Here is a 24221-nt window from a genome sequence, read left to right on the forward strand (position 1 = left end):
TTTCAAACAAATATTTAAATAACTAAACCAAGATAGATCACAACCTGTCGTTTCCAATGGAAATAAATGAGTCCTAGTGGGCAGAGTCAAACACGAGCTAGCGAGATTCTATTGGCTCGTTCTAGTATTATTTGCATATTTTCGTTAGGTTCCCTCTACTCTACTCTACTCCTCTAGAGGCGTTCCGCCTCTACTCTGTGAAGTGTGCATATGTAATAACTCTATTCGCCTTCCCACTTCTCGTAAACAACGCGATTTTTTACAACTTTGGCAAAGGGTAAATTCTTCAAAACGTAGCCCACTCTGTTCATAACAGATTTCTAGGTTTTGGAAATAAAAAACTGTGTTGAGATCAAATGTTTCATCGATTAGAAAATGTGCAGATTGTCGGACGAAATCCATCTGCCATCATCTTCCACTGCTGGCCACATGGCTACCATATTTGGTAGTGGGTGGAAACGCCAAGCGGATGCTTCACATTTATACATCCAGTGAAATATCTGTCACATTGTTCTATCTGTGACTAAACTTCTTCTATGGGTTTTATGGCGGACTACAACCCTAAAAGGTGTATTGCCGCCACCAACTGGACGGGTTGAAAAAAACAAGGCAAAACAAAAATCAATTCGTGATAGGGGAAAACTAACTTATCCTGGACCTCCTCTCCACCTTGGCAGTGCGATTAATTACCACAGCTATAAAGGCCACAATGTCCACCTTAATAACCTTTAAAATATCAGGGTCCTGCTGGTGAAATGGAACCCCTGTAGCCTGCAGTGAAGGCCTATCCACTTTAACCACGTCCAAAAGCTATACAGTGATCACACTGCATTGGTTTTGGGATAAATGCTATGACTATGCAGTTTATATACCCCAACTGCACTTGAGTAGGGATGAGACTCAGAAGAACAGCTAGACTCTAGACTCTTCACTCTTCAACATCGACTTCCCATGAGACGCCAGATATCACCCCCTTGTTTCCGAAGAGACACGACACGACACGACACGTCAAACTTCTTAACTCAGGTGAGATGCAACACACGTTCTTTTCTGATCCGCAGCAATACAACAACAACAACAACAACCGAAACGAGGCCGTCTCTCGTGATCCTTACAGCCTTCTCTTAACCCAGCACTTTCTCCACCAGTTTGGGATGTCTCAAATGGAATCACTCAAGAATGGTCATCCGACCAACTGCTCCTCATTAACAAACCGTACTCCTAGAAGATACGAAGGGACATTCTCAGTACTGTACACTACTTCGCTGTGTTTTCTATTCTTTTGGACAATATTCCAATTCTCCTCGATTCTCCTGCCATTAGATTCCCAATCCGCATCAGCGTCCACTTCCTCCATCTTTCCTCTCACCGATCACCTCAGTCCCCGTTGTAGTTGACATGGCGGAGGTTTTACCGGCGGTCGGCATTCAATATGTTGCATTACCGCCCCCAACTGAACTATAGCACAAAGTAACACTTTGTGATACAAAATGGGGAATTGGAGAATTTTTTAAATATAAAACAATATTTTTAATTACCCTTCCCAACTAGCCCTACACTCATTTAAAAACCCACTACCCCATTCCACTACTTTGACCCTATCTGCTCCTGCACTATGCCAGCGGTCTGGGAGGACGGGACACCGCCACTAAACACACCCTAGAACTCTTCTGAAGTCAAATCTCATACACCCAAATACTTCTCTGCAGCTGCCACCATATTGTCTGTGATTTACATTCCATTTCTGTGGTACAGTTGATAACCATTGCTATGAACGCTAAGAAGCCAACCTTACTGAAGCAAACATCACTTGTTTGTCTATATCTCTGTGCTGGCACAGATGTATTACTCACAGCGATCCTCTCAGGACCCTCCTCCACTTTCTTCACTGCCTCAGCATACCAACCTCTGCACTTCTCTGACTACCTCAACCCACCTCTCTCGCAACAGACACTTCCGATCCCCAGCAACATGGACACCCCTACAGTTGACAGACACAACTGTATCCACCAAAACTACACAATCCTCTGTCCCATGCCCTCCTGCACACTCCCCACATCTTGGAATCTCCCTCTTACACACGACTGCAACATGACCATCAACGTTGCACCTGAAACAGGGCAGTTGATTCTGCACAAAAGCTTTAACAGGGAAACTGATATACTAACATGACTCTCACAGACCTGTAACTTCTTTAAGAGGCTCCTCAGTGGTCTTGTATGTCTTCCATTTCCTATTAATTGCTCCCACAGTTGATTTCTTCAAACCAAGCTGCTTACCTATTGCAGATTCAGTCTTCCCAGCCTGGTGCAGGTCTACAATTTTGTTTCTGGTGTCCTTTGACAGCTCTGTGGTCTTGGCCATAGTGGAGTTTGGAGTGTGACTCTTAGAGGTTGTGGACAGGTGTCTTTTATACTGATAACAAGTTCAAACAGGTGCCATGAATACAGGTAACGAGTGGAGGACAGAGGAGCCTCTTAAAGAAGAAGTTACAGGTCTGTGAGAGCCAGAAATCTTGCTTGTTTGTAGGTGACCAAATACTTATTTTCCACCATAATTTGCAAATAAATTCATTAAAAATCCTACAATGTGATTTTCTGGATTTTTTTTCTCATTTTGTCTGTCATAGTTGAAGTGTACCTATGATGAAAATTACAGGCCTCTCTCATCTTTTTCAGTGGGAGAACTTGCACAATTGGTGGCTGACTAAATACTTTTTTGCCCCACTGTGTATATATATATATATATATATATATATATATATATATATATATATATATAAATAGTTTTTGCCACCATCATTATTCGCCTCTAGCCTCTCACTACAATTGTTTTTTTCTGAGTAAAATCCCTGTTTTTGCACCTAAGGCCTATTCTTTGCCTTCTGACTGCCTGCCTACTAGAACATTCTACATTATGAATCAGGGGAGGATGGAGAACTATCTACACTTCTTTTCTTTCAAGTTTGTATATTAAAAAAAAAAATATATATATTTTTTTATGCACACAAAAAAAGGGTGTTGATTGATCTCCATCCTCCGCTAATTCAGAATATATACATGTTTTATTTGACATGACATTCTTGGTTCAAAAACTATTGACGAGAGAACCAAATATACGATATAAAACACATTTTACCTCGGTATACCGGACCATATACCTATCCGCTCTCTAAAAAGTCGGGTAGGCCTAAACAACATTTCCCTGTGGAGATTTTGTCTCATTTCGAGCAGTTGAAGGACAAACCACACAGACAACTGTAAGTTTAAATGTAATTTTATTCAATATTCTGGCTTGTAGGGAACATTTACACAATTATTATTATTTATAGCATTAGTTTCAGGCTGTATGTATCAATTCATTGTGTATTACAGCCTGATTAATCAGACTCCCTGCCTGACCGCAAGACACCTTTTCACATTGTGATTCCTTTTTATTCTATTCTAGTATAGTGTTTTAGTATTCTACTATTGTAATTAAGCAATAAGGCCTGAGGAGGTGTGGTATATGGTCAATATACTACGGCTAAGGGCTGTTCTTATGTTTGACGCAACGCTGAGTGCCTGGATACAGCCCTTAGCCGTGGTATATTGACCATATACCACAACCCCCCGAGGTGCCTTATTGCTGTTATAAACTGGTTATCAACCTTCTTTTATTTTTTTATTTTTACTTTACATTTATTTAACTAGGCAAATCAGTTAAGAACAAATTCTTATTTACAATGACGGCCTACCAGAAGGCAAAATACCTCCTGCGGGGATGGGGGGCTGGGATTTTTTATTTTTTATTAATACATAAATAAATATAGGACAAAACACACATCACGACAAGAGAGACCTAAAGACAACAACATAGCAAGGCAGCAACACATGACAACACAGCATGGTAGCAACTAGAGGTCGACTGATTATGATTTTTCAACGCCGATACCGATTATTGGAAGACCAAAAAAGCCGATACCGATTAATCTGCCGATTAAAAAAAAAGAAGTGTAATAATAACAATTACAACAATACTGAATGAACACTTATTTTAACTTAATATAATACATCAATAAAATCAATTTAGCATCAAGTAAATAATGAAACATGTTCAATTTGGTTTAAATAATGCAAAAACAAAGTGTTGGAGAAGAAACTAAAAGTGCAATATGTGCCATCTAAGAAAGCTAACGTTTCAGTTCCTTGCTCAGAACATGAGAACATATGAAAGCTGGTGGTTCCTTTTAACATGAGTCTTCAATATTCCCAGGTAAGAAGTTTTAGGTTGTAGTTATTATAGGAAGTATAGGACTATTTCCCTCTATACCATTTGTATTTCATTAACCTTTGACTATTGGATGTTCTTATAGGCACTTCAGTATTGCCAGTGTAACAGTGTAGCTTCCGTCCCTCTCCTCGCCCTCCCTGGGCTCGAACCAGCAACACAACGACAACAGCCACCATCGAAGCAGCGTTACCCATGCAGAGCAAGGGGAACAACTACTAGAAGGCTCAGAGCGAGTGACGTTTGAAACGCTATTAGCGCACACTAACTAGCTAGCCGGTTACACCAGCCTAATCTCGGGAGTTGACAGGTTTGAGGTCATAAACAGCGTAATGTTTGACGCACAGGAAGAGCTGCTGGCAAAACGCACGAACGCTGCCAAAGTGCTGTTTGAATTAATGTTTACGTGCCTGCTTCTGCCTACCACCGCTCAGTCAGATACTTAGATACTTGTATGCTTGTATGCTCAGTCAGATTATATGCAACGCAGGACACGCTAGATAATATCTAATGCTAGCTAGCAATTTACCTCGGTTTACTGCATTCGCGTAACAGGCAGTCTGTGGAGTGCAACGAGAGAGAGGCAGGTCGTTATTGCGTTGGACTAGTTAACTGTAAGGTTGCAAGATTGGATCCCCCGATCTGACAAGGTGAAAATCTGTCGTTCTGCCCCTGAACAAGACAGTTAACCCACCGTTCCTAGGCCGTCATTGAAAATAAGAGTGTTTTCTTAAATGACTTGCCTAGTTAAATTAAGATATAAAAAAATATATTTAAAAAATCAGCAAATCAGCGCCCAAAAATACCGATTTCCGATTGTTATGAAAACTTGAAATCGGCCCTAATTAATCGGCCATTCCGATTAAATTCATAAAAACAACATGGTAGCAACACAACATTGTAGCAACACAACATTGTATGTAGCAACACAACATTGTAGCAATACAACATAAAAACAACATTGTAGCAACACAAAACATGGTACAAACATTATTGGGCACAGACAACAGCACAAAGGGCAAGAAGGTAGAGACAACAATACATCACACAAAGCGACCCAGTGATGTACAACAGTACAAATAAATGTTTTGTCATACTCTGATATACCACGGCTTTCAGCCAATCAGCATTCAGGGCTCAAACCACCCAGTTTATAATCTAGTGTAAACTATGGTTAAAAATTCCATTAAGTATTTATTACCTGTTGACTTTGCATGAAACTGAATCACTGTTCGGATAACGGCCCAGAGGCTCAATGTGTTTGTGTGGTTGTGGATGATATATATCCTCGGTCTTATCTAGAGTACAGTACTGGAACGCCCTGTGTCTGATATAGCCTCTCCTCGGTCTGATCTAGAGTACAGTACAGGAACTCCCTGTATCTGGTATAGCCTCTCCTCGGTCTGATCTGGAGTACAGTACCGGAACGCCCACCACTACACTGAACATGCTCGTCCGGAGTGCGTGAGAGCACACTGCGAAGAGGATAGAATAGAGAAACCAAAACTCTTCAACTCAGAAAATGTACTCTATGGAAGATAGCAAATGTTTTTTTTTATGAACCCCATCGAATGTTGGAGCAAAGTAATTATATGCCAGTTTTGTAAAAACAAAATCTATTTTTTCCCCGGGCGTGGTTTGCACTCAGCATTCCTTGATACATGTCATGTGACCGAGGATTAATTTAAACAGTACATTAAAAGGGGCTGGAATAGGGTCAGGTTTAGAGAAAGTCCGTCGTGCTTCTTATGCAGTATAGCCTGCCTAAGTGTGTTTAGATAGTTTGAAATAAACAAAACAGGGTATGGACGAGAAGGATGACGAACAGCTTGGTGAGTTTCGTTTTTTGTTGTTGTAATTTACTACAAGAAAGTTAAAGTGGACATTTGGACATCTCCTAGTGCAGTGGTTCCCAACCAGGGGTACTTGGCATATGAACGGGGGAGCTTGAGAAGACTCGTGAGACCATAGGCCTAATGTTAAAATGTACATAAGGGGGTACTTCTGGGGTACGTCGGGCAAAGCAAAATTCAGTTGGTGGTACAGTAACTGGAAAAGGTTGGGAACCACGGTCCTAGGGCATGGTTCCCCAATAGGCAACCCTTTATTTGCCCCCCCCCCCCCCCCCCCCCCCTCAAGCTTTCTGACGCCCCCAAATTAAAAGTATGTAAAATTCATCAGGAATATCAGATCAAATATATTTTAATTCAGTATTTCGACGCATAAATACATATTTATACTGTGTGTAGGCCGATGTATTTTCTGTCAACGGACAAACATAAAATCGATAAATCAATCAACAGAGAGGCATATGTAATCAAGGTTTGAAAATATGATGTTTTCTGTATCTGTTTGGGATTCTTGCGGTCAATTTTGCAGTGTAGCCTACAAAATCATTCATAACGCCACGTTTTCATCCAGAGTTTTTATGCGAGTAAATCCATACCCTATAAAGACAAATCATGACAGCCCTGATGGAAACAAGACGTTACTGTACAATTTTATAAACAGATCATTTGTTCGTTCGTCATGGTGGGATCTGTTTGTGTCGGTAAAATGTATTATGCGCAAGTCCACGTGATGAGATGATTATTATGGATAAGAGCGAGAATATTAGAATTTGTCAAACTGCAGTCAAGTGTTGATAATCACGTCACCAGAATAAGTCCCTCAATATTTATCGGAAAGCAGCGTCAGACTCAACACCCTATACTTTCACAACCACTTCAAATTCATCATCATTTATTTCATCTGTATCCTAATAAACTTCATGGTTTGCCAAGTTGTAGTGGGACGACCACATACCATATCACCGCGTGACTCCACATGTACTTAGTTTGTTGTTATTGTTATTATATCAATATTTACGCGTAAAGACATTTCCACCGCCATTTCGCGCATAATTAATTTTACCGATACAAAAATCTCCCACTATGTCGAACTAACAAATTATGTCGGAATTTATACAATTGTACTGAAACGATTTGTTTCCATTACAGCTGTCGTGTTTTGTTTTTATATTCGGTATGGCTTTACTCGCATAAAAACAGTGAATGGAAAGGTGGGTACCACCCGGGTTTCAATCCAAACGTTTTATGCTAGTAAAATGTACATGTGTGATAAAACGTTTGACAACATGCCTGATGGAAACGGCTAATGTGTCGCTAAACGTTCCAATGTCGACAAAACAGAATAAACTCGACAAGCTGGGATACGATGCGAATTCCCCCCTTTAAGGGTGCCCATGAGGTCTCTTAACTTCATTATGGATATCAATCAATATAACAGCCTTTTTTTGTGGAGTTAAATGCTTTCCTCTGGCTACACGCAAAGCCCTTCCATCCAGTTTCATGTGTGTGTAAGGTATTTTTGCCTGTGTGCGTAGTGAGTGTGTCGACTATTATGTTTTCAAATTGAATTTCAATGACGTCTCCAAGGGCTTCTCCTCGTGTAGCCTTGCTTATCAACAGGTGCGTGGTGTTTTGTGTTGGCTTTTCCAAACAGACCATTTTTTTGTTTTATCATAACAGTTATTCTTATTAACTTTTTATCTACAGACAGTATCCCATTTAGATTAGTTGCTCGATCCAGCCTCGTCAATCAACTAATTTTACGATTCAGTTTTTTTTTTTTCCATTTGTTTGAGTGAAAGGATATGCCACACCTCACCATGTTCTATTATAAACTTGGTATTTGTTCACCTACTATGGGACTGTTCCTACACTGTAGGTACAGTAATCAAACATTCTTTTCTTTCCAGGACTAGCGTAGAGTCTATTTGCGTACTGTGCCATTGTTATTGAGAAGCATTGAGCAGTGCTCTGCCATGAGAGCTGGGCAAATGAATGTAATCACTAGTAGGCCTAATGACTAGTTGAGTAGTTTTAGTAGACTAGCTACTTGTAATCATTTGTTCTTAAACTGACTTGCCTAGTTAAATAAAGGTTAAAAAAACAAAACAATTGTGGGTAGTAGCTAGTTCTGCTTTTTCCTTGTATACAGTAGGCCTACATCCTCTTGGTTTTATGCTTTCAGAAGACCCATCCATGTCCATTCTATTGGATTGTCGTAACAAGATGCAAGCCCCCCCCTCCCTCCCCCACCCCACCCTACATTACCGCTCTCTGTCTCTGTGATGCATTCTAGGTACATTGTCTGAATGCTAATCAAGCTTATACATTCCATCCTTGTCCTGCCGCCATTCATTATCAGTGTGTTCATCTAGGCCTAAAGCATGGCGTTAGCAACGCCAAGGTCACGGGTTCAACTCCCGCAGGGATCACACGTACACATACTAAATACCTATGACCATTTCTCCCTTACTGTACATTTTACATTGACATTTGAGTCATTTAGCAGACTCTCTGATCCAGAGCCACGACAGTAGTGAGTCATTTAGCAGACTCTCTGATCCAGAGCCACTTAGAGCAGTGAGTCATTTAGCAGACTCTCTGATACAGAGCCACTACAGTAGTGAGTCATTTAGCAGACTCTGATCCAGAGACACTACAGTAGTGAGTCATTTAGCAGACTCTCTTATCCAGAGACACTTACAGTAGTGAGTCATTTAGCAGACTCTCTGATCCAGAGCCACGACAGTAGTGAGTCATTTAGCAGACTCTCTGATCCAGAGCCACGACAGTAGTGAGTCATTTAGCAGACTCTCTGATCCAGAGCCACTTAGAGCAGTGAGTCATTTAGCAGACTCTCTGATACAGAGCCACTACAGTAGTGAGTCATTTAGCAGACTCTGATCCAGAGACACTACAGTAGTGAGTCATTTAGCAGACTCTCTTATCCAGAGACACTTACAGTAGTGAGTCATTTAGCAGACTCTCTGATCCAGAGCCACTACAGTAGTGAGTCATTTAGCAGACTCTCTTATCCAGAGAGACTTACAGTAGTGAGTCATTTAGCAGACTCTCTTATCCAGAGAGACTTACAGTAGCGAGTCATTTAGCAGACTCTCTTACCCAGAGACACTTACAGTAGTGAGTCATTTAGCAGACTCTCTTATCCAGAGATACTTACAGTAGTGAGTCATTTAGCAGACTCTCTAATCCACTACAGTAGTGAGTCATTTAGCAGACTCTCTTACCCAGAGACACTTACAGTAGTGAGTCATTTAGCAGACTCTCTGATCCACTACAGTAGTGAGTCATTTAGCAAACTCTCTGATCCAGAGACACTTACAGTAGTGAGTCATTTAGCAGACTCTCTGATCGAGAGAGACTTCCAGTAGTGAGTCGTTTAGCAGAGTCTCTGATCCACTACAGTAGTGAGTCATTCAGCAGACTCTCTGATCCAGAGACACTTACAGTAGTGAGTCATTTAGCAGACTCTCTTATCCGGAGACACTTACAGTAGTGAGTCATTTAGCAGACTCTCTTACCCAGAGACACTTACAGTAGTGAGTCATTTAGCAGACTCTCTGATCCACTACAGTAGTGAGTCATTTAGCAGACTCTCTGATCCAGAGACACTTACAGTAGTGAGTCATTTAGCAGACTCTCTGATCGAGAGAGACTTCCAGTAGTGAGTCGTTTAGCAGACTCTCTGATCCAGAGCCACGACAGTAGTGAGTCATTTAGCAGACTCTCTGATCCAGAGCCACTTAGAGCAGTGAGTCATTTAGCAGACTCTCTGATACAGAGCCACTACAGTAGTGAGTCATTTAGCAGACTCTGATCCAGAGACACTACAGTAGTGAGTCATTTAGCAGACTCTCTTATCCAGAGACACTTACAGTAGTGAGTCATTTAGCAGACTCTCTGATCCAGAGCCACTACAGTAGTGAGTCATTTAGCAGACTCTCTTATCCAGAGAGACTTACAGTAGTGAGTCATTTAGCAGACTCTCTGATCCACTACAGTAGTGAGTAATTTAGCAGACTCTCTTACCCAGAGACACTTACAGTAGTGAGTCATTTAGCAGACTCTCTGATCCAGAGCCACGACAGTAGTGAGTCATTTAGCAGACTCTCTGATCCAGAGACACTTACAGTAGTGAGTCATTTAGCAGACTCTGATCCAGAGACACTTACAGTAGTGAGTCATTTAGCAGACTCTCTGATCCAGAGCCACGACAGTAGTGAGTCATTTAGCAGACTCTCTGATCCAGAGCCACGACAGTAGTGAGTCATTTAGCAGACTCTCTGATCCAGAGCCACTTAGAGCAGTGAGTCATTTAGCAGACTCTCTGATACAGAGCCACTACAGTAGTGAGTCATTTAGCAGACTCTGATCCAGAGACACTACAGTAGTGAGTCATTTAGCAGACTCTCTTATCCAGAGACACTTACAGTAGTGAGTCATTTAGCAGACTCTCTGATCCAGAGCCACTACAGTAGTGAGTCATTTAGCAGACTCTCTTATCCAGAGAGACTTACAGTAGTGAGTCATTTAGCAGACTCTCTGATCCACTACAGTAGTGAGTAATTTAGCAGACTCTCTTACCCAGAGACACTTACAGTAGTGAGTCATTTAGCAGACTCTCTGATCCACTACAGTAGTGAGTCATTTAGCAGACTCTCTGATCCAGAGACACTTACAGTAGTGAGTCATTTAGCAGACTCTCTGATCCAGAGAGACTTCCAGTAGTGAGTCGTTTAGCAGACTCTCTGATCCACTACAGTAGTGAGTCATTTAGCAGACTCTCTTACCCAGAGACACTTACAGTAGTGAGTCATTTAGCAGACTCTCTGATCCACTACAGTAGTGAGTCATTTAGCAGACTCTCTGATCCAGAGACACTTACAGTAGTGAGTCATTTAGCAGACTCTCTGATCGAGAGAGACTTCCAGTAGTGAGTCGTTTAGCAGACTCTCTGATCCACTACAGTAGTGAGTCATTCAGCAGACTCTCTGATCCAGAGACACTTACAGTAGTGAGTCATTTAGCAGACTCTCTGATCCAGAGAGACTTCCAGTAGTGAGTCGTTTAGCAGACTCTCTGATCCACTACAGTAGTGAGTCATTCAGCAGACTCTCTGATCCAGAGACACTTACAGTAGTGAGTCATTTAGCAGACTCTCTTATCTGGAGACACTTACAGTAGTGAGTCATTTAGCAGAATCTCTTACCCAGAGACACTTACAGTAGTGAGTCATTTAGCAGACTCTCTTACCCAGAGACACTTACAGTAGTGAGTCATTTAGCAGACTCTCTGATCCACTACAGTAGTGAGTCATTTAGCAGACTCTCTGATCCAGAGACACTTACAGTAGTGAGTCATTTAGCAGACTCTCTGATCGAGAGAGACTTCCAGTAGTGAGTCGTTTAGCAGACTCTCTGATCCACTACAGTAGTGAGTCATTTAGCAGACTCTCTGATCCAGAGCCACTACAGTAGTGAGTCATTTAGCAGACTCTCTGATCCAGAGAGACTTCCAGTAGTGAGTCGTTTAGCAGACTCTCTGATCCACTACAGTAGGGACTCATTCAGCAGACTCTCTGATCCACTACAGTAGGGAGTCATTTAGCAGACTCTCTGATCCAGAGTCACTTACAGTAGTGAGTCATTTTTAAGTTGTTTTGGATAAAGGCCTCTGCTAAGTGACATATATATCACCTATAATCTTAAACTCCCATCTCATAACAGTGCAAGGGAAACTGCTTCTCATTGGTATTTCTATAGACTGGTGACTGTATTGTGTTCAGTGACACCAATGGCCAGCCTGTAGTATATTTAGCCCTGTACGCTGGTACATTCAAAACTAACAATTGGAAGTAATGGGAAAAGCCCACATATGAATACTTCTGTAATACACATGGACTGTAATCCCAAACGACACCTTATTCTTTACACACCTTTTTTTAAACAGGACCCATAGAGCTCTGTTGAAAAGTAGTGCCACTACATAGGGAAAAGGTGGTGCTGTGTAGTGCTCATGGTCAATGGAATGAAAAGGGCATTCTGGTGCACGAAGACAAAGCCACCACTTGATCACAGGTTCCTGAGTGGCACCGTGTTGATGGTGTCTGGGCCCTACAGGTTCCTGAGTGGCACCATGTTGATGGTGTCTGGGCCCTACAGGTTCCTGAGTGGCACCATGTTGATGGTGTCTGGGCCCTACAGGTTCCTGAGTGGCACCATGTTGATGGTGTCTGGGCCCTACAGGTTCCTGAGTAGCACCATGTTGTGTTGATGGTGTCTGGGCCCTACAGGTTCTTGAGTGGCACCATGTTGTGTTGATGGTGTCTGGGCCCTACAGTTTCCTGAGTGGCACCATGTTGTGTTGATGGTGTCTGGGCCCTACAGGTTCCTGAGTGGCACCATGTTGATGGTGTCTGGGCCCTACAGGTTCCTGAGTAGCATCATGTTGATGGTGTCTGGGCCCTACAGGTTCCTGTGTGGCACCATGTTGTGTTGATGGTGTCTGGGCCCTACAGGTTCCTGAGTGGCACCATGTTGATGGTGTCTGGGCTCAACAGGTTCCTGAGTAGCACCATGTTGATGGTGTCTGGGCCCTACAGGTTCCTGAGTGACATCATGTTGATGGTGTCTGGGCGCTACAGGTTCCTGAGTGGCACCATGTTGATGGTGTCTGGGCCCTACAGGTTCCTGAGTAGCACCATGTTGATGGTGTCTGGGCTCAACAGGTTCCTGAGTAGCACCATGTTGATGGTGTCTGGGCCCTACAGGTTCCTGAGTGGCACCATGTTGATGGTGTCTGGGCCCAACAGGTTCCTGAGTAGCACCTTGTTGATGGTGTCTGGGTCCTACAGGTTCCTGAGTGCCACCATGTTGTGTTGATGGTGTCTGGGCCCTACAGGTTCCTGAGTGGCACCATGTTGATGGTGTCTAGGCCCTACAGGTTCCTGAGTAGCACCGTGTTGATGGTGTCTGGGTCCTACAGGTTCCTGAGTGCCACCATGTTGTGTTGATGGTGTCTGGGCCCTACAGGTTCCTGAGTGGCACCATGTTGATGGTGTCTGGGTTCAACAGGTTCCTGAGTAGCACCATGTTGATGATGTCTGGGCCCTACAGGTTCCTGAGTAGCACCATGTTGATGGTGTCTGGGTTCAACAGGTTCCTGAGTAGCACCTTGTTGATGGTGCCTGGGCCCTACAGGTTCCTGAGTGGCACCGTGTTGATGGTGTCTGGGCCCTACAGGTTCCTGAGTGGCACCATGTTGATGGTGTCTGGGCCCTACAGGTTCCTGAGTGGCACCATGTTGATGGTGTCTGGGCCCTACAGGTTCCTGAGTGGCACCATGTTGATGGTGTCTGGGCCCTACAGGTTCTGAGTGGCACCATGTTGATGGTGTCTAGGCCCTACAGGTTCCTGAGTGGCACCATGTTGATGGTGTCTGGGTCCTACAGGTTCCTGAGTGGCACCATGTTGATGGTGTCTGGGCCCTACAGGTTCCTGAGTGCCACCGTGTTGATGGTGTCTGGGTCCTACAGGTTCCTGTGTGGCACCATGTTGTGTTGATGGTGTCTGGGCCCTACAGGTTCCTGAGTGGCACCATGTTGTGTTGATGGTGTCTGGGCCCTACAGGTTCCTGAGTGGCACCATGTTGTGTTGATGGTGTCTGGGCCCTACAGGTTCCTGAGTGGCACCGTGTTGTGTTGATGGTGTCTGGGCCCTACAGGTTCCTGAGTGCACCATGTTGTGTTGATGGTGTCTGGGCCCTACAGGTTCCTGAGTGGCACCGTGTTGTGTTGATGGTGTCTGGGCCCTACAGGTTCCTGAGTGGCACCATGTTGTGTTGATGGTGTCTGGGCCCTACATGTTCCTGAGTGGCACCATGTTGTGTTGATGGTGTCTGGGCCCTACAGGTTCCTGAGTGGCACCATGTTGTGTTGATGGTGTCTGGGCCCTACAGGTTCCTGAGAGGCACCATGTTGTAATACCTTTGTAATACCATAGTTATTACCATGTAAGTACAGTGTAATATGTAAACTATACTATATTGTTATCGTACAGAAGTTATTTCACTGTAATAAGGACAACAGTGTTTTCTTGCAACTTGTTCCTTTGGTTCTCACACAGTAGTGTGATGATTAGCTTGTTGTAGTAGTGGTTCCTGAGTGGTGATGATTAGCTTGTTGTAGTAGTGGCTCCCGAGTGGTGATGAGTAGCTTGTTGTAGTAGGGGCTCCCGAGTGGTGATGATTAGCTTGTTGTAGTAGGGGCTCCCGAGTGGTGATGATTAGCTTGTTGTAGTAGTGGCTCCCGAGTGGTGATGAGTAGCTTGTTGTAGTAGGGGCTCCCGAGTGGTGATGAGTAGCTTGTTGTAGTAGTGGTTCCTGAGTGGTGATGATTAGCTTGTTGTAGTAGTGGCTCCCGAGTGGTGATGAGTAGCTTGTTGTAGTAGGGGCTCCCGAGTGGTGATGAGTAGCTTGTTGTAGTAGGGGCTCCCGAGTGGTGATGATTAGCTTGTTGTAGTAGGGGCTCCCGAGTGGTGATGATTAGCTTGTTGTAGTAGGGGCTCCCGAGTGGTGATGATGATGTTATATGATGATAACTAAAACCGAAGTAGCTTGTTGTAGTAGGGGCTCCTGAGTCGCGCAGCGGTCTAAGGCTCTGCATCTCAGTCCTAGAGGTGTCTCTACCGACCCTGGTTCGAATCCAGGCTGTATCACGTTGTCCGGGTTCGTCCGATGTAGGCAGTCATGTTAAATAAGAATTTGTTCTTAACTGACGTGCCTAGTTAAATAATAATTTTAACAAAATGTATTGAATCACTGTGCATGAAGATACAAAGACAGATTTCAAAGGTGGAACAGTGTGTGTGTGTGTGTGTGTGTGTGTATTACAAAGGTGGATCAGTAGGTAAGTAGTCGATGTGTGTGTATGTGTGTCTGCGTGTGTGTGTCTGCGTGTGTGTGTGTGTGTGTGTGTGTGTGTGTGTGTGTGTGTGTATTACAAAGGTGGATCAGTAGGTAAGTAGTCGATTCGTGTGTATGTTTGTGTGTGTATGTGTGTGTGTGTGTGTGTGTGTGTGCGTGCGTGCGTGCGTGCGGGGATTGGCGTTTGCAACTCATACATAATGTTGTTCTATCTCGATCTAGGAGCCACTCCTTATTTCCTCAGGCTGTGTTAAACCTGGGTCATGTGAGGACAAAGATGTTTCCACCGACAGTGTTTACACATCATGTGTGTGTGTGTGTAATACAATGCATGTAAATTATACTACGTAAACCTCACATGATAGGTCTACCTACATGGACATTAGCTGCTGATAATATGACTGTAGTATAAAGTTTATTGGTTAATATAATATACATTATGTTGCTCAGCTCGCCTTCGCTCTCCCGGCCTTCCAGTTCTTGGAAATAAATATTGTTTGATTAAAAAGTTTGCCTGACTACTCCCTAGCCTAGACCTTTCAAATCCAACGTGATCTTTAGAAACCAGACAGAGTAGGATTGTTGGTGGATGACAATATAACATCCTGTACTCTCTGTTTTTTCCTGTGAGAGAGAGAGGGAGAGAGCACTGTCCAGTCCACCCATATGCCAGTTATTATTGTTATTATTATTCCTGTATTATACTTATGATAAAATGTTTTATTATCTTCTACTGAGCCATTTACTTTATGTTAGTATTGTTATATTTTATTATTTCTTATTGTTGTTGCATTGTCCAGAAGGAACCTGCAAGTCAGCATTTCGTTGGACGGCGTTTACCACCCTGCGTATCCCACACATACGACTAATAACATGTAAAACTTGGTTATTGGTATTTTATTAGCATCCCCATTAGTTGTTGCGAAAGCAGCAGCTACTCTTCCTGGGGTCCACACAGAGCACAGAACACAGAACACAGAACACAGAGCACAGAACACAGAGCACAGAATACAGAATACAGAATACAGAATACAGAACACAGAGCACAGAACACAGAACACAGAATACAAAACATGACATCATACAGAACATTTAATAGACAGGAACAGCTCAAGGACAGAACTACATAGCCTACATATTAAAACATACACACAACATATCTGGGTCAAATAGGGGTGAGGTGTTGCTTTATTAGTTTTTTGAATCCAGGTTTGGCTGTTCATTTGATCAACATGAGATGGAAGGGAGTCCCATGCAATAATGGCTCTATATAATACTGTACGCTTTCTTGAATTTGTTCTGGATTTGGGGACTGTGAAAAAACCCCTGGTGGCATGTCTGGCGGGATAAGTGTGTGTGTGTCAGAGCTGTGTATAAGTTGACTATGTAAACATTTAGGGATTTTCAACACAATGTTTCTTATGAAAAGAAAATGTGATGCAGTCAGTCTCTCCTCAACTCTTAGACAAGAGAGACTGGCAGCATAGTATTAATATCAGCCCTTTGATTAAACTGAAGAGCAAGATGTGCTGCTCTGTTCTGGACCAGCTGCAGCTGAACTGTCTTTCCTTATAGCCCTCGACCACACTGCTGGACAGTAATCAAGATAAGATAAAACTAGAGCCTGCAGGACTTGCTTTGTGGAGTACGGTGTCTCTCTATGAGAGGGCGAAAGTATTCACCCCTCTTGGCATTTTTCCTATTTTGTTGCCCTACAACCTTCAATTAAAATAGTTTTTTAGGGGGAGATTTGTATCATTTGATTTACACAACATGCCTACCACTTTGAAGATCCAAATGATTTTCCTTGTGAAACAAACAAGAAATAAGACAAAAAAAATGTTCTCGGGGTAATGAGAGGTGTTGGGTTTGTGCCAGACATAGCGTTTTCCTTGATGACCAAAAAGCTCAATTTTAGTCTCATCTAACCAGAGTACCTTCTTCCATATGTTTGGGGAGTCTCCCACATGCCTTTTGGCGAACACCAAACATGTTTGCGATTTTCTTTTTTAAGCGATGGCTTTTTTTCTGGCCACTCTTCCGTAAAGCCCAGCTCTGTGGAGTGTACGGCTTAAAGTAGTCCTATGGACAGATACTCCAATCTCCGCTGTGGAGCTTTACAGCTCCTTCAGGGTTAACTTTGGTCTTTTTGTTGCATCTGATTAATGCCCTCCTTGCCTGGTCTGTGAGTTTTGGTGGGCGGCCTTCTCTTGGCAGGTTTGTTGTGGTGCCATGTTCTTTCCATTTTTAATAATGGATTTAATGGAGCTCTGTGGGATGTTCAAAGTTTCAGATATTTTTGTATAACCCAACCCTGATCTGTACTTCTCCACAATTTTGTCCCTGACCTGTTTGGAGAGCTCCTTGGTCTTCATGGTGCCGCTTGCTTGGTGGTGCCCCTTGCTTTGTGGTGTTGCTGTAACGGTTTTCTTCCGTTGAAGGAGAGGAGGAGCAAAATGCAGCGTGGTTAGTGTTCAACATCTTTAATATAGACGATAAACGAGAACACTACAAAATACAAAACAATAAATGTGAAAACCGAAACAGTCCTATCTGGTGCAGTGACACAAAGACAGAAGACAACCACCCACAAAATACCCAAAGAACATGGCTGCCTAAATATGGTTCCCAATCAGAGACAACGATGAACATCTGCCTCTAATTGAGAACCAGCTCTGAATCCATGATAGCTCTGAATCCGCGATATGGCAGAGGTTGAACATCCATAAAACATACAGTACGTTGTCTCAACAACAGGTTATTTATAGGTCAATTATATGAAAAGCAGCACTGGAATTAACAGTACAGCTCCCACAATCATCTTATTATCAATTTCTTTCAACCAATCATCAGTCGTCTGAAATCTAACAGGTACAGCTCCCACAATCATCTTATTATCAATTTCTTTCAGCCAATCATCAGTCGTTTGTGCCAGTGCAGTACATTTTCAGTGCCCTTCTCTATAAGCATGCTGAAAGTCTGTTGTCAATTTGTTTACAGAAAAATTTAATTGTATTTGGTCAAACACAATTTTGTCTAACAGTTTGCTAATAGCTGGCAGTGAGCTGATAGGTCTGCTGTTAGAACCAGTAAAAGACCGCTTTATGACTCTTGGGTAAAGGAATGACTTTGGCTTCCCTCCAGGCCTGAAGTATTCATTAAAATAATTTGCAACATCAAATGGTTTGCTTATGAATAATTGTTTTTTCTGCCAATAATTTCATTTAAATTACTCCAAAGTTTTTTTCCATCATTCTTTATATCATTGATCTTGGCTTCATAATACAGTTTCTTCTTCTTGTTGTTGAGTTTAGTCACATAATTTCTCAATTTGCAGTAAGTCAGACAGTCAGATGTGCAGCCAGACTTATTAGCCACTCCTTTTGCCTCATCTCTTTCAACCATACAGTTCTTCAATTCCTCATCAATCCATGTAGCCTTAACAGTTCTAACAGTCAGTTTCTTAACAGGTACATGTTTATCAATAATTGGAAGAAGCAATTTCATAAAGTCATCAAGTGCAGCATCTGGATGCTCCTCATTAATCACATCAGACCAGCGTCTGGATGCTCCTCATTAGTCACATCAGACCAAAAAAATATTTTTAACATCATCCACATAAGAGTCACAGCAGAGTCTTTTGTATGATCTCTTATACACTATTTTAGGCCCAGCTGTTGGAACTTTGTCTTTCCTGTATAAAGCCACTATATTGTGATCACTGCATCCAATGGGTTCAGATACAGGTTTAGAACAAAGGTCTACAGTATTAGTAAACATGTGATCGATACATGTGGATGATCTTGTTCCTGTAGTGTTTGTAAACACCCTGGTAGGTTGATTAATAACCTGAACCAGATTACAGGCACTGGTTACAGTAAGAAGCTTCCTCTTGAGTGGACAGCTTGATGAAAACCAGTCAATATTCAGGTTGTCAAGAAAGTAGACCTCTCTGTTTACATCACATACACTATCAAGCATTTCACACATATTATTTAGATACTGACTGTTAGCACTTGGTGGCCCATAGCAACACCCCTAAAGAAAAGGCTTTAGATGTGCCAAGTGAACCTGCAACCACAACACTTCAATAACACTTGACATAAGATCTCCTCTAAACATTACAGGGACGTGGCTCTGAATATATACAGCAACACCTCCCCCATGAGCATTTCTGTCTCTTCTGTAGATGTTATATCCTTGTATTGCTACTGATGTATCATCAAATTAGTTATCTATGTGAGTCTCTAATATATGAATGTTATCTGATGTTAGCAAGTTATCTGATGTTAGCAAGTTATGGATTTCATGAACCTTATTTCTAAGACTAAATATATTAAAATGGGATATTTTCATCCCTTTCTTGGGTAGCTTATCAGAGAGACTTAATATGGAAAAGAACACAAAAAAATAACATACAGCAGTCCATTAATCAGTGTGTGTGTGTGTGTGTGTGTGTGTGTGTGTGTGTGTGTGTGTGTGTGTGTGTGTGTGTGTGTGTGTGTGTGTGTGTGTGTGTGTGTGTGTGTGTGTGCGCGTGCGCGTGCGTGCTGTGGGGTTGAGGCTACGAACCCATAGGCTTGGCTCTCTCATCCCTTCCAGGCTTTTTGGACAATGAGCCTGTCATAGCGGATGTAAGTAACGTCCCCACACGTGCTGGTAACTTTCATTGCTGGGATAAGTTATTTTTTCTTCTTCAGGCGCACAGCTTCAGCACAGTCCTTGTTGAGGAAGATGTACGTTTCTCTGAAGTTCTTGTCTCTTTCCAGAACAGTTACGTTGCCCTTTGAACCTCAGGAACTTGACCACTATCGGCCTGGGCCTGTCAGCTGGGCCTGTCAGCTGGGCCTGTCAGCTGGGCCGGTGGTTGGTTTTTTCTATTTCAACGGCGTTTCCATGACTCAGGCCTGCCAGATACTCATGTTATGATGTAGGCTAATGTTGTTGGCCTGACTGAGAGAAGTTTCTAATGATGTGACCATCCCGAATGATGACTTTTTTTCAATCGAGCATCTGTCTTCTTTTTGTTTTGTCTCTATTATTCAATTCTGCATCGAAGGTTTTAATGAGACAAACCACAGTGAGAGAGAATGTTAGCAAGGTTGAGAATGACCGTGCTGTTATTAGATCTGAATCCCTTATGTTTAAGACACAAAGTTCACTATTGGACACAAGCCATGAGTTTGGAGGTTAATTATTTATAATATTTGTTTACTGCTCTGTTAAACTTGTAACATAGAGTATAATGACATTTAAGTTGGACTATAACCAGGGTCTTGCCTATATCCAACACCTTCAGCTACTGCTTCTCTAGGAGAATAGAACCCTGCTCCCAGGGTTCAAATTCAACCAGTGCCCCCTGATCTTTGAACCTTGACATCGGAGTCTCTGTCGTAACGGTTTCTTCTGACCAGACCTGAACTTTGAAGAATCTGGCCCTGGTTGTTACAGTCAGGAATGACTCCTGGCACTGGTTATTACAGTCAGGAAAGACTCCTGGCCCTGGTTATTACAGTCAGGAAAGACTCCTGACCCTGGTTATTAGCGTCAGGAATGACTCCTGGCCCCGGTTATTAGAGTCAGGAAACAATCCTGGACTCGGATATTAGTCGGGAATGACTCCTGTTCCTACTCATATCAGGGTCATGTTCATTAGGCACCAAAAGGAAACCGTCTGAAACAGAGTGAAATGGGGAGGTACTATTGGAATTTGTTGTTTTCTGTTGCGTGGTCTAATGGATAGTTGGGACATGAACCAGATGTTTCCCTGATATCAACAGGGGCGTTTGATCCCAACATTCCAGAGGAGGGTCCATCGGCGCCCCCTCCTGGCTGGCTGGACTGTGTGACAGGGTACGACGAGCCCAAAGGGGGAGGTGAGAGACACACACACATACACAAATACACACTGAACTGTGACGAAGTACGATGAGCCCAAAGGAGGGGATGAGTCTGGAGTGTTCTAAAAGTGTTCTCATTTAGAACACTACACTGTCATTTAGAACACTACACTGTCCTTTAGAACACTACTCTGTCATTTAGAACACTACACTGTCCTTTAGAACTCTACACTGTCATTTAGAACACTACACTGTCATTTAGAACACTACTCTGTCATTTAGAACACTACACTGTCATTTAGAACACTACTCTGTCATTTAGAACACGACTCTGTAATTTAGAACACTACGCTGTCCTTTAGAACACTACGCTTTCCTTTAGAACACTACTCTGTCCTTTAGAACACTACACTTTCCTTTAGAACACTACTCTGTCATTTAGAACACTACACTGTCATTTAGAACACTACACTTTCCTTTAGAACACTACTCTGTCATTTAGAACACTACACTGTCATTTAGAACACTACACTTTCCTTTAGAACACTACACTTTCCTTTAGAACACTACACTGTCATTTAGAACAGTACTCTGTCATTTAGAACACTACTCTGTCATTTAGAACACTACACTGTCCTTTAGAACACTACTCTGTCCTTTAGAACACTACTCTGTCATTTAGAACACTACACTGTCATTTAGAACACTACACTTTCCTTTAGAACACTACTCTGTCATTTAGAACACTACACTTTCCTTTAGAACACTACTCTGTCCTTTAGAACACTTCACTTTCCTTTAGAACACTACACTGTCATTTAGAACACTACACTTTCCTTTAGAACACTACTCTGTCATTTAGAACACTACTCTGTCATTTAGAACACTACACTGTCCTTTAGAACACTACGCTTTCCTTTAGAACACTACTCTGTCCTTTAGAACACTACACTGTCATTTAGAACACTACTCTGTCATTTAGAACACTACACTGTCCTTTAGAACACTACACTTTCCTTTAGAACACTACTCTGTCCTTTAGAACACTACACTGTCATTTAGAACACTACACTTTCCTTTAGAACACTACTCTGTCCTTTAGAACACTACACTTTCCTTTAGAACACTACTCTGTCATTTAGAACACTACACTGTCATTTAGAACACTACACTTTCCTTTAGAACACTACTCTGTCATTTAGAACACTACACTTTCCTTTAGAACACTACTCTGTCCTTTAGAACACTTCACTTTCCTTTAGAACACTACACTGTCATTTAGAACACTACACTTTCCTTTAGAACACTACTCTGTCATTTAGAACACTACTCTGTCATTTAGAACACTACGCTGTCCTTTAGAACACTACGCTTTCCTTTAGAACACTACTCTGTCCTTTAGAACACTACACTGTCATTTAGAACACTACTCTGTCATTTAGAACACTACACTGTCCTTTAGAACACTACACATTCCTTTAGAACACTACTCTGTCCTTTAGAACACTACACTTTCCTTTAGAACACTACACTTTCCTTTAGAACACTACACTGTCATTTAGAACACTACACTTTCCTTTAGAACACTACGCTGTCATTTAGAACACTACACTGTCATTTAGAACACTGCTCTGTCATTTAGAACACTACACTTTCCTTTAGAACACTACACTTTCCTTTAGAACACTACGCTGTCATTTAGAACACTACTCTGTCATTTAGAACACTACACTGTCATTTAGAACACTACACTTTCCTTTAGAACACTACGCTGTCATTTAGAACACTACACTGTCATTTAGAACACTACACTGTCCTATAGAACACTACACTGTCATTTAGAACACTACTCTGTCATTTAGAACACTACACTTTCCTTTAGAACACTACACTGTCATTTAGAACACTACACTTTCCTTTAGAACACTACTCTGTCATTTAGAACACTACTCTGTCATATAGAACACTACACTTTCCTTTAGAACACTACACTGTCATTTAGAACACTACACTGTCATTTAGAACACTACTCTGTCATTTAGAACACTACTCTGTCATTTAGAACACTACACTTTCCTTTAGAACACTACTTTGTCCTTTAGAACACTACACTTTCCTTTAGAACACTACTCTGTCATTTAGAACACTACACTTTCCTTTAGAACACTACACTGTCATTTAGAACACTACACTTTCCTTTAGAACACTACACTTTCCTTTAGAACACTACACTTTCCTTTAGAACACTACTCTGTCATTTAGAACACCACTCTGTCATTTAGAACACTACACTGTCATTTAGAACACTACACTGTCATTTAGAACACTACACTTTCCTTTAGAACACTACACTTTCCTTTAGAACACTACGCTGTCATTTACAACACTACTCTGTCATTTAGAACACTACACTGTCATTTAGAACACTACACTTTCCTTTAGAACACTACGCTGTCATTTAGAACACTACACTGTCATTTAGAACACTACACTGTCCTTTAGAACACTACACTGTCATTTAGAACACTACTCTGTCATTTAGAACACTACACTTTCCTTTAGAACACTACACTGTCATTTAGAACACTACACTTTCCTTTAGAACACTACTCTGTCATTTAGAACACTACTCTGTCATTTAGAACACTACACTTTCCTTTAGAACACTACACTGTCATTTAGAACACTACACTGTCATTTAGAACACTACTCTGTCATTTAGAACACTACTCTGTCATTTAGAACACTACACTGTCATTTAGAACACTACACTGTCATTTAGAACACTACACTGTCATTTAGAACACTACTCTGTCATTTAGAACACTACTCTGTCATTTAGAACACTACTCTGTCATTTAGAACACGACGCTGTCATTTAGAACACTACACTGTCATTTAGAACACTACACTTTCCTTTAGAACACTACGCTGTCATTTAGAACACTACACTGTCATTTAGAACACTACACTGTCCTTTAGAACACTACACTGTCATTTAGAACACTACTCTGTCATTTAGAACACTACACTTTCCTTTAGAACACTACACTGTCATTTAGAACACTACACTTTCCTTTAGAACACTACTCTGTCATTTAGAACACTACTCTGTCATTTAGAACACTACACTTTCCTTTAGAACACTACACTGTCATTTAGAACACTACACTGTCATTTAGAACACTACTCTGTCATTTAGAACACTACTCTGTCATTTAGAACACTACACTGTCATTTAGAACACTACACTGTCATTTAGAACACTACACTGTCATTTAGAACACTACTCTGTCATTTAGAACACTACTCTGTCATT

The 24221-nt window shown here is 41.9% G+C and overlaps 1 protein-coding gene across 1 annotated transcript in view; it reads left to right on the forward strand.

Moving 5' to 3' along the window:
* Nucleotides 1–5625: 5625 nt before the first annotated feature.
* Nucleotides 5626–24221, forward strand: part of ssuh2.1 (ssu-2 homolog, tandem duplicate 1) — a 39354-nt gene continuing 20758 nt past the window's right edge. The window contains exons 1-2 of the mRNA XM_036950934.2: nucleotides 5626–6101; nucleotides 20843–20938. Of these exons, the coding sequence (XP_036806829.1) occupies nucleotides 6074–6101; nucleotides 20843–20938 (124 nt within the window). The 5' untranslated portion in view covers nucleotides 5626–6073. The remainder of the gene's footprint in view (nucleotides 6102–20842; nucleotides 20939–24221) is intronic.

The sequence above is a fragment of the Oncorhynchus mykiss genome, chromosome 17 (assembly GCF_057628025.1).
Source record: "Oncorhynchus mykiss isolate SJ-2025 chromosome 17, ASM5762802v1, whole genome shotgun sequence".
In the NCBI taxonomy this organism is placed as follows: domain Eukaryota; kingdom Metazoa; phylum Chordata; class Actinopteri; order Salmoniformes; family Salmonidae; genus Oncorhynchus; species Oncorhynchus mykiss.